This window comes from Vombatus ursinus, unplaced genomic scaffold, assembly GCF_900497805.2.
Source record: "Vombatus ursinus unplaced genomic scaffold, bare-nosed wombat genome assembly UNPS02008961.1, whole genome shotgun sequence".
Classification (NCBI taxonomy): Eukaryota; Metazoa; Chordata; class Mammalia; order Diprotodontia; family Vombatidae; genus Vombatus; species Vombatus ursinus.
This window is the reverse complement of record NW_020948739.1, coordinates 3,083,938-3,095,846: the sequence shown is the minus strand read 5'-3', so window position 1 is coordinate 3,095,846 and position 11,909 is coordinate 3,083,938. Positions and strand designations below refer to the sequence as shown.

The 11,909-nt window shown below is 35.7% G+C and overlaps 1 protein-coding gene across 3 annotated transcripts in view; it reads right to left on the bottom strand.

Moving 5' to 3' along the window:
- Window positions 1-1,128: 1,128 nt before the first annotated feature.
- The window catches only part of MTDH (metadherin), a 64,945-nt gene continuing 54,164 nt past the window's right edge, over window positions 1,129-11,909 (bottom strand). For all 3 annotated transcript variants that reach the window (XM_027849937.1, XM_027849936.1, XM_027849935.1), the window contains 4 exons: window positions 8,253-8,372; window positions 6,421-6,561; window positions 3,769-3,925; window positions 1,129-2,900 (listed from right to left, as the gene is read on the bottom strand). In XM_027849937.1, the coding sequence (XP_027705738.1) occupies window positions 2,830-2,900; window positions 3,769-3,925; window positions 6,421-6,561; window positions 8,253-8,372 (489 nt within the window). In that variant the 3' untranslated portion in view covers window positions 1,129-2,829. The remainder of the gene's footprint in view (window positions 2,901-3,768; window positions 3,926-6,420; window positions 6,562-8,252; window positions 8,373-11,909) is intronic.

The window sequence follows — 11,909 nt, the reverse complement described above, 5'->3', positions numbered from 1 at the left end:
CTTTTAAGGGGTGGGGCCTTATACAGAAGTGCCAGCAATTCACAGAATGACTCAAATATATACATGATACATTATATACATTAGACCTGAAGTCTGATCACAAGTTTGTGAATTCTGGTTCTGTTTACATTTATGGTCTCATAGCCATTTTCTTCCTTGACTGGCAAGTAAGCTTGTGTAGATAATTCAAGTGTGATTTGATTGAGTATATTATTGCCAGATGAATATTCCTGAATGTCAATCAGTTTCAAGTCATTCCCTATTCAAGAATTTAGAGTTTGACCAAGATGTTGTACTTAAGCAAACTTTTAATTTTAATACCGAAATGATCCTGAAAGAAAAAATGACCAGGAGAGAAAACATATATGTATAACTTCTACCCTCATCAATAAAAGCAAACCAAACTCTGGCAGAAGATGCAACAAATGTCTCTCAGATCATGTTCTAACAATCATAATGTCAAGGAGAATTTTTCTAGGTGGGGAGAATGTCTTCTTTGAGAAATTTTTTTTTTTAAAAAAGGAAAGGGAAAAAGGAGGATGTTTTATTGATAACAAGCAAAACATCTTACACAACATAGCATTCTTTTAAGTCTCTTTGAAAAGTAGTTCTATGTATACACTGAATTTACACATAAACTTCAAAACCATCAAACTATAATGAAACCAAATAGAAGTACTGGGTAAAAAATTTAGATTTTATCAAACATTTCAAGCTGTATTAACATATTTTTTAATTAAGAAAATAAACAGTGTGGACTTAAATATTGCTCTGCAGTATCTACATACAAACACAGAACTAATTAACTATGAAATAAAATCCATTAGATATGAGTGCCTAAAAGAATGAAACATATTACCAGAAATGATAAGTTTATATTTCAATAACTGACACTCAATACTCTTTTAAATGAAGACCTTTTGGCACATTTCTTAATTAGGCAGGCTCTTTTTCTTTACCCTTCTCCCTGGGGAAGAATTATAAGAAGTTCTGGCAGATAAACCAGGGTCCTTGAGTATTTGAGGAAATATTAAATTTTAAGTTAACCAAAGAAAATAATTTTTAAAAAATCCAGCATCACATTAGGAATTATTTACTCCCATAAAGCAAAATAAAACAAAACAAAGCTAACATTTGCTCAATTTATTTAAACAAATCAACTTAGAAATGTCACTGAATTAAACAAAACTCTGAACATGTAAACATACTGCCATGTTCCTGAAACAGATGTTAACACCTGTATAAAAGTTAGCAATCACTATTAGGAAAGCGGTTCATTGATAAAGGCCCAATCTTCAGCAAAACTAAAGTCATTTTGTTTCTCTACCCTTTTAAGCATTTGTAAGTCAATACTACCAAACTGCAGTCAAGTAAAATAAGACAATATTGGATGGTTGGATCAGTACCATTGGTTACAGCTGTTACAAACAATGTCTCTGAGCACATAAAAACAACTAAGCCAATCGCATCAAATAATTCATGGCTTTTTTTTTCTCAATCACAATTCACTAAACGATGTTAATTATGGTCCTTGTCAAACACATTTGGTAAAGGCTATTTACAGTGTACATGGCTGAGCATGCACTATTTATAGATACAAAGATACTTGCCAGTTCATTACAATATAATTACACAGTGCCTGAAAATGGAACATTTCACACATCATTTTAATCAATACAGTTTCAAGTGCGAAATGTTCCTTATTTAACTACAACCGCAATACTTACATGAAAATTCTTATAAAAACACTAATTCCCCCTCAAGAAATTTAGATGCATATTCTACACACTACAGGTTAAGGCAGTAAAAAAATGTATTCCTGATAACTGGAGTTCTTGACAATGTCAATTAAAGCTGTCTGATTTTAGTCTTCCATTCTCCATCAAAACTTTGATGTCTTGTATGACTAGTGTGTGAATGATTTCAATTTTAAAGTCAAAAGACATTTTAGCAACAAAGAGAACAGAGCTGAAGCTGGTAAAAATAATTGCTTGGGAAAGGGAAAAGGTGACTTAGAGTTTGACTAACAGTTCACATCATTAAAAATGAGCAATTAAACATGAGCATGAACTTTTTAAAAGAAACAACAGAAACAAGACCATATACACATAGTTGAGTTTTTGTAATATAATTAAAAATATACTGCACTTTGAAGAATTCAAGTAATTTAAGACTATCAAAAATAACTTCATGAACCATACTCAAGTGTCAATTGCATTTCTGATCTTTTAACTGACAGCATTTTTTTCTGTCAACTAAACCATAAAGGCTCAGCTAAACAAATGACAACAAATGATTTTGTATTTGCACTTGTGACTCCTTTAATACACACTGCTACCAAAAAATATGTAAAATGTGGAAGATTATGCAATTAATCAAAGCACTTTGATTTACATGTGAAGCAAATTCAAATGGTAGACAATCTGTGAATCAAAGATGCAAGAAATACCCACTATTTTATAGCCAACCCTTTCTCTAAACATTCCTCTAGTCCTCAGCTGCAGATGAGACAGAACACAATCTGTTGTAAACAGGGCACTGTTGTAAAACCAGGAGATCTATATTCTTAAATTAAGATAGTTCATAAAATTGAAAAAGAGACTCCTAAGCGTCTTCCAGCAATGTAGCATGTTCTGCTGAGCTGTTAATTTTGCAAATTAACTTTCCTTTGATTTCCATTTTAATGATGGTTGCATTCACAGCAGTTTTGTCTTTAAAAATCAGTTGAAATTTATATAAAATTCTGTACATGTTCACAAATTATTGCATAAACAGCATCATCTTCAAGACAGTGTCTGCATAACACATGTCCAATTCAGGATAAAACATTCACGTTTCTCGTCTAGCTTTTTTCTTCTTTTTTACTTGTTTGGGAGATTCCCAGCTAGCTTCAGACTTGGCTAAAAGAGTGGCAAAACATAAAGGAAAAAACTTAGATAAAGGACCTCTCCAGGCTTCATAAGGGTTACAACAATATAAAATGCACTGAAATCCTCTTTTAAGAATTCTCTTTTGTGAAAATCTTACTAAATCTACGTTCAATTTTTTAGGTGCTATGTTTTCAGAAAAGGTTCCATTTTCCCTACTACATGTTTTTGCTATTAGAAAGACTTTTTCTAATTGTCCTTTTAAAAGAAAAAGTATAGTAACTGGTTGGAGCCCAACAGAAATAAGCAATGCAAATTATAATATTGATTACAATATCATTTCGAGGAATTCATTATTTGCTGGACTAAGAAAACCTGTACTTCTGCATGTAACATACTGTCCATATGAAAAATCAAGAGTAAGTGAAGTGTTCATCTTTATGAAGGTTACTTTAATAGCCTTACTCTGACCTCTGTCATAACCAAGAACTGCCCCAAATTATCAATCTTTTGAGACTACTGGGCATTTACTCAAGAAAAATCTTTTAATATTGGGTTCTTTGGAGGATCTTTAAGAAGCTAAGAACAATTTTAGAGCTAGGAGGGACATTAAAATGAGATGCAATTTACTGAGCCAAACAGCATCAGGGTTTCCCAGTAAGAATCCCATAAGCCCGGCCGACTCTTGTCTACTAAAATTAAGAACAAGGAAAGTTAGTGTTGATGTGTTTTGAATTTGATAGACAATCTAACCCTTCCTACCTAGTTCCCAAAACAATAAACACTTGAAAATGTTACTGAAATCCTGGAAGTACAAAGGAGCTATATAATTTGAACCCGTGACCCCTCCAACTGCCTGCCCCAGTTCCCCCCTCCCCACCTTTTATGAGGGTTTACTCACTCTGGGAAGGAGGCACACTATTCTGCTTAAGATTAGGCTTGGAAACAGCTGTCTCTTGTAGCGTCTGGGGCACTTGGGAAGGTATCTTGTCAGATTCATTTTGTGATAAAATTACAGATGGCTCGGTAGAAACAGCAAGTGGAAGAGTCTTAACAGGCTATTTTGAAACACAAAGTTTTAAAAGAGATTTCTTGTGTAATATAATATTAAACACTCAATTTTATTCAGATGACTTTCTTATTAATGCATACTGGTGACTGATCTTAAGAAAGATACAATAATTAGTTTATCAATAGAAGCACAAAGCAAACTTATTCTTGTCCTTTAAGTGACAAAACAAAAATTAGTTCTTATTCAAAGATCCGACTGACTGAAATTTAAATTTAAGGAAGGTCTTTATAACATACAGGTATGATGAGCTTAACAAAGAACAGAAATTTTCCTTTATTTTCATAATTTTTAAATTTTGGTTAATTTATATTGGAGTTCTTTGTCCCCCCCCTCCCATTGGCATACTGTTGTGTGGGTACAAGCTGGCAATTAAACTGCAGCTCCATTAATACACCTAATTTGGTATCACAGTTATTTCCAGATTTATAGCATGCCCCACTCTTGCCCCCCAATTATAACAAAGAAAAGCAGTTAATCAAAACCAGCTGATTGTATCTGGGTCAGAAAGACCCCTCAGCATGGCACACTGTATTTACATCTCCCACCTCTCCAGTGAAGGGAGAAAGATGTGTTTCAATGTCTTGTTCTCCAGTGTAGTTAAGAGTTCAACTTGGTTTTAGTGGAGTTTTTGTTTATGTTACTATGTAAAATATCTCCTGGTTCTGTTCACTTCAATCTGCATGTGCTCATAGAAGTCTTCCGACTTCTCTAAATTCTTCCCTTTTGACATTTCTTAAAGTGGAATACTACTCAATTCCCAATCAATGAACAGCCTTGTTTCCTAGTTTTTCTCAACCACAGTAAGTACTGCTAGGAGCACATTCTGTCTTTGGCTCCTTCCATTCCCCTTTTCAGTTATTTACCTCTAAGCATGTCTCCTGGGTGGAGGGGGAAGAGATACCTGTCAGAGGGAGGAGGAGATATCTGTCTGGCCAGTGACAGGCAACACTGCCAAGTATTGTTATCCTTTGCTTTATTGCTAACCACTCCTAAGAAGCAGTGATAAACATGGAGTAACTCTCTCAAGGAGCACCAGCAGTTCTTGTAGTTTTACTGACTGAAAAAAACCACATACAAAGTAAACACTGTTGTGGCTCTAGTTCTTCAGCAAGTTTACAACAACAAGCAAAACTCAATTGGAGAAAATCCTGACTCTGGACTGCATATACAGTCTGGCCTTGCGCTGAGTACGTAGAGCATATAGACTATGAGCTCTACAATCCTCCCTTCATATGTGGGGGCCTGGTAAGCAAGAAGGAACTTGGTTTGGTTAGCTGTCCATGGAGATGTCGCCTAGGGGTCAAGACAGAGGGGTAGCAGCATTTGTAACCTTTCCCTGCTATCATGTGACATGATTCTAAAAGAAATAAAGGAAAGGCATAAACATAGGCAAAGAGGAGAAAAAAACTATCCCTATTTGTTTACAGCACAGTTTGCAGAGAAAACAAAAAATCACCTAATTGAGGCAATTAATAGCCTCAGTCAAGTAGGACAGAAAATAAGCCCATTAAATCTGTAGCATTTCTATAAATACCAAAATCAAGGAAGAAAAAATAAAAAGGGAAATCCATGCAAAATAACTACAAAATGCACAAAATATTTGGGAGTCAATCTACTTGAGACTTGTATAAAAACAATGTAAAACACTATAAAGAAATAAGGAATTTAAATAACTGAAGTGATATTAAATGGTCAAGGATGGGCTACACCATTATATTTAAAAAAAAATAACAGCACTGTCTTTGACAGCGAAGTCGCTTAATAAAAACACTGGTGTATCTCAGTTGACAAATGATAAATAACCTTATTTAATGATGTTGCTAAACCTACAAATGTTGGGATTACTTTCTTCTAATTCAAAACATATAAACAGAATTCAGAAAGAAAACAAACAACCCCTCCTCCCCAATCACCAAGAATTTACTGTTTTTATTAGTTTTAAATCAGTCTTTAGAAATCTTTATTCCTAGAGGAGCACTGTCCCTCTGAGGTACTCCCTCAGTTGTGCAAGGTGAATGACATTTTCAGTCATAAAAAAAACAAAAACAAAAAAAACTTTGCCTAATACAATTTAAAAACTCATTCCTTAGACACATGTTGGGCCCTGATAGAAATCAGAGGTCTCAGAAAGACTCACTGGATGTATGTAAAGGGCCATGTGGCCCAAGTAGCACTGTCTCAGCATAACTAGACTATTCTTTTCCTCTAATGAAATGCCCCTCTCTTGCTCCTGCTTTCCCACAAAACCACTAGCTACATTATCAGTACCTTCCACAAAATATATGTCTTCTAAACCCCAATTTAAAATATAATTATTACAATTTCTAAAAAGAGAATTGCCAGGTGGATAGAACTGGATATAATTTTTGAACACTGGCCATGCTAACCAAACATTTGCATCCTTACAGAGGTTCCCTCTGAGCCAGAATAGCTCATCTCTCACTTCAACTGTTGAGTCTGCAAGGCTGTGCAGAAAATTACCTGGCTACTTTTGATGAGTACTTCAGGTGGATCACTAGTGCTCATGGTCTTCAAAGAAGGATCTTTTTTCTGTTTTGGATGGACTTTAGAGGTCTCCATTGGAAAATCTTCTCTAAACTCTTTCTCTAATTCTTCTGTATCCTGCAGAGGAAAAATGTCCAAATAGCTTAAACAGAATGTTGACAGTAATAATGAAATTAATAAGACTAATAATAACAACAATGGTAATAATAATGATTGGATTTCTATATAGCACTTTAAGGTTTGACAAGTGTTTTACACATTTTGTCCTCATAACTGCCCTGGGACATAGATACTATTAGTGCCCTCCTTTACAGATAAGGAAACTGAGGCAGAGGTAAATGACTTGCCTAGGGTCATATACCTTAGCAAGTGTTTGATGGTGAATTTGAACTCAGGTTTTCCCCAGGTCCAGTGTACTACCTACTGTGCCGCCTAGCTGCCTGGGGTCTATAGTTCACAGGTTAATTGATTGCTTTAGGGAAGAGTAAATCTTTATAAGCTAGTCATTTTTCCCTTACTCCACTGGGTTTTAGCTGTTCTAGACAATTAAGGTTGTTACAGGTCTGACCTAAAAATACTGCTTTTCAAAACAATTAGATCGAAATGAAACTGAAATATCCAGTTTCACATTTGATATTTCATTCAGTCCAACTCCCTAATCCATTATACTATTATAAGTACTATCTTTTGCTTTACTATTACTGACAAAATCATATTTTATGAGTATTTTGAAGTCACGTAAAATTTCCATTGGAATCAAATCATACTAAATTGCTTCAGTTCATAGATAGTGCCTGAGGTAGAGGATAGGTGAGAAGAAGGGAGGAGGTGCATGAAAGAAAATCAGAACCATTATTTACTGATGTAGGTGAGAAGGTCAGGACCAACATCATAAATACCCAGGTCTTTCTGACTCCAAGGCCAGTTTCTTATCCACTATCCCATGCTGTTTCTCCAGTGCATGCATACATTTAATTGCTTGTCTATTCATTTATTTATTTACCTAATAAAAGCAAATGCGATATATTTGCAAACAACAACAGACGTCAGCTCTGATATTCTGGCAATAAATTGCATAGTTACAAATATGTAAATGAAGATATGGACAAAAACCCCAAGAAAACAAAACCCAAAGAGGGCAATATAGTATGCCACTCTGTTTCTCTGTACATAAAAGAAATAGTAACTTCATAATGCTGTTCAGAGTTATTTTTATTACTAATAAAAATATTCAACATATTTTAAAGTACCATACTAACCATATTTTGGGAAGCTAACTTTTTTTTTAATAGTGGAAATAATTGTTAAGGTCAGTGGTAGCCATAAAGCGAAAAGAGTAAAGGACAACGGGAGATGATCCAGTTATATTTTCGCTTTATGAATTCATATCATCTAAAACAGAAAACTAGCTGGATTGGAAAGCAATCTCCAATGGCTGAGGGCAGCTGACTACTCTGTAAGGTCTGAGAACATGACATGGCAACTTAAGGCCCTTGCTTTTTCCACCCTTAGGTTCAGCTCCTTGATTTTATGACCTCTACCAGATCAGACGTCAACAAATAGGAACAACTTTAATAAAACAAATAAAGCAAATGCCTAAATATTATCAACACTTTCCAACACTTGTGCAATGTTATCTTTTCTTAGTGACCTGCCCAAAGTCATCCAAGTCTTCCTTATTTGATGGACAATCCTCTATGGCTTCTGAACTGCTGTGCTACTTGCCTCTCTATTCTAGTCACCTTTTAGCTATCACTTCATATTAGAAGGAGTCAGAGACAAAATAGCAAATACCATACTCTGGTTACCTGTGCTGGAGAGTTAGTCTCTTCACTTTGCTTCTTCTTTTTCTTTTTCTTCTTTTTAGATTTACCAGAGGCAGAACTCTGAAGAGGCACATCTTCCTTTTCTTTATCATCATCTGAAAACTAATGTTAAAAATATAAAAAATTAAAGGGAACCAATGAGATTAAACTATGATATTTAAATATTCAATAAACCAAATAGGAATAATCTTATCCTTCACATTAAGCATTTCTTCACTATCTTTTTATAAGAACTAGTAATGGGACTTCTGAGTAATATTAGCACCAAGAAGACTAAACATCTTCTCTGATCCCTACAACCTCTCAAAATTCTCCAAAACAGAAATTATGCACCACAGATAAAGCTACTTCAGCTACCTCTACGGTCTAGGGAACCTAGAATTCAAAAGGTTAAAAACAAACCCCACCCCCCCCACCACCACAAACTATGAACTGATGCACACTGACCTTGAGCTCACTCAGCAACCCCTCCCTTCACCTCCTACCTATTGGCAAGAAGGCTGCATTAGCTGACCCAAAGAAGCAGTAGGGGCTTGCAAACAAAACCTAATCCCACATCCCTGTCCCCCTCCTCTCTTTCCAGTGCTGTGGAGACCTCAGCTCCAGGCTGAAGAAGTTTGCTCAGGCAGTGACAGACAGCCTGGAAAGCAGTTGACCTTTAGGAGCAAAAGCCTGCTGAAAGCCACAACCCCAAAGTACCAATACTACTGTTCTGCCTAATGGACAACCTTGAAGCATTAGCATAAAAATCCTGACAATGCTGGGACAGACAACCCTCCTAGCACCGGTGGGGCAGCTCTCTGAACTGCCCCAAGAGAGCCCAGGACAAGATATATTGGCTGTTTGGTGGGCAGGGGCAACAAGGAAGCAGAGAGAGACAATCCATCAGACATGAGTAGAAGAATCTGGTATCTGGCTGGAGCCAGTTCTGACCACCCAAAAGTTATTACCAAGGCAGCTGAACTAAGAATTTCAGAAGTCTATGAGGAGACTGAAAAACTCTGAAATCCAGTCCCAAAGGCAGAAAGTGAACAGGAGAAAATCAAGGGGGGAATAAAAGACTGAAATTACCAAAGATCTCAGGAAGAAAACTCAAAATGCTTGATTATAAGCAGATAAACCAACAAAGAAAATCTTAACAACAGAAGGAAATATGACCTCTAGATCTAGAAATGAATACTGCCAAACAAAGGAAAATGATCCAACATTTGATGAGACAGAGAACCCTATGGAGTATGAACAGAGCATGGAGTCACAACAAATTGTCCCTGAGTGAAACAAAAGAAAAATGAGAATTATGAGCATAATTCATAGCCAGTAGAGCAAAAATAATTAACAGAATAGAAAAATTGGAATCAGCAATATCAAGGCTCACCAAATAAACATTAAAATAAAACAATAGATTGAGAATGTAAACACACACAGCTGAAGGATAACTTAGAAGAAGAGAAACAAAAAGCAATAATATTAAGAAAATATATGCTCATTATGTAAGCAAAACATACTGAACTTAAAGACAGGATACAAAGATGATAGATCTCTCAGAAAAATGTGACAGGATGAAAAAAACCTTAACACCACAGAAGAACTGCCCAGAACTTCTGGACATAGAAAAGGAAATAACAATTGAAAGAATTATCAGATCAACTCCAGAAAAAAAGAAAACAAAAAACATATAAGAAGAACACACAAATGCTGCAAACTCCAAGACACATAGTGGTTAAATTTAACAATTCATTTCAGAAATAATAAGTTTTGCAAGCAATCAAGAAAAATACCTTCAAATGCAAAGGAAAGCAAATTGAAATAATGCAAGACTATTCTACACCCAAGAGAAAACGGAGTGCATGGAATAATGTATTCTGAAAAGCAATGGAACTCAGGATGCAGCTGAGGTTGACATATTGTGCAAATCTAAGCTTAACCATAAATGAAAAAAAAATCTATGTTCAATAATAAAGAGGCATTCAAAACATTTTTAGAAAGAAAACCAGGACTGAAAAGATTATTTGTTTCTTAAATGCCCCAAACAACAGAAATGTAGGGGGAGTGAATAAATGCAGCAGCCAAGGACAGAGACAGCAGGGAGATCAGTAAGAAACCTCTTTTTAAACATATACAAGGAGAGAGGGGGAAAAGCATAAGTCTAGGGAGGTAACAGCGAAGTAGACCTGGGGCATTATGGACAGGATCTGGCAATATCTTCCCTATATAAGAATGAATGTTTTGAGTTTTTTGTTTGTTTTTGGTAGAACTACATTACAACATGACAGTGTATGGGAAAGGGGGCTGGAGCAGGGGGATGGAGAGGAATGTGTGATGGATGTGCTGAGGTCAAATCTAGCCCTAGAAATGAAGGGAAGATGACCCTGTTGTATCAGAAAAAGAAGAGCCTACAGGATAGTGAGGAGGAAGGGGGAAGAACTGAAAAGGGGAGGAAAAGGAGACCTTCCTTTGGTAGTAAGTTCCATAGATGAATATACCAACGGATGAAGAGAGATGGTCTCTGAAGGGAGATGGGGACCTTATGCTGGGCATCATTTGGAGGATCTGGTGTTTGAAAAATCTACTTGGTGGAACAGCATAGACACATGACAATGTATAAAAAGCTCAATAAAAGAGGGTATAGATTAGTGGTGGGGAAGGAGCTTTACCATGAGGCAATGTCCTCACTGACATTTGCAATAAGTGGCACTGTTCTAGGATTGAGGCACAATGAAAAAGGGGGTGGGGGCGGGGGGGTGGGGGTGGGCAAGCTCTACAAAGCAGTGGCAGAAATTGCCTAAAAGGGAGAGTCTAGAAGGAACAACTTGAAATTTTGATTGAATGAGGAACACAGAGAAAAGCAGAAGAGTAGAGAATTTTAAAGGTCATGAGTCAGAGAATGCAGGCTTCTAAAGAAAGAGAAGATGGATAATGAAGAGAGAAAGAAACTCTTTTTGGAAAGGTGCAAAAAATTAAATTTATAAAACTTATGGATAGGTCTAGATGAAAGGGAGGTGAAGAACAGGAAATCTACTTGAATGAGATGGGGAAAAAAGGAGGGAAGGATTATACAATTTGTTAAAAGCAGAAGAGAAAAAGGAACCCCAAAGGGAAAGGATTAACAAATGAAGAGGGATCAGGAGAAAGGGGAACAAGACCACCTGAAAAAACATAAAGGTAAAGTAAATGAAGGAACATAGTGCTGTGCAGAAGAGGAGGAAAATAATGATTATTTGAAAAAAAAAATATTAGAGACAGATGGAGGATAATATAATTTTAAATATAAATGGATTAAACAAATAACATGAAAGTGACAGAATACAAAAGAAAGCAAAATCCTACAATCTGTTGCTTACAAGAAACATATTTAAAAAACAAACCAAAAAAATCCTTCACAAAATAAAACTAAAGGAATGGAAAAAAAATTTACTCTGCATCAAGTGAATCTAAAAAAGCAAGAGTTGCCATCATGCTTTCTGACAAAGCAAAAGCAAATATTCAAAAAATAAAAAAGGTTAAAGAATTAAACTATATTATGCTGAAAGCAACCTTAGACAACAAACCAACATCAATAATAAGTGTATATACTCCAAATGCCTTAGCACTGTGCTATAGTTCTGGAAATGCTAGCAACAGCAAAAATGAAGATGTAAA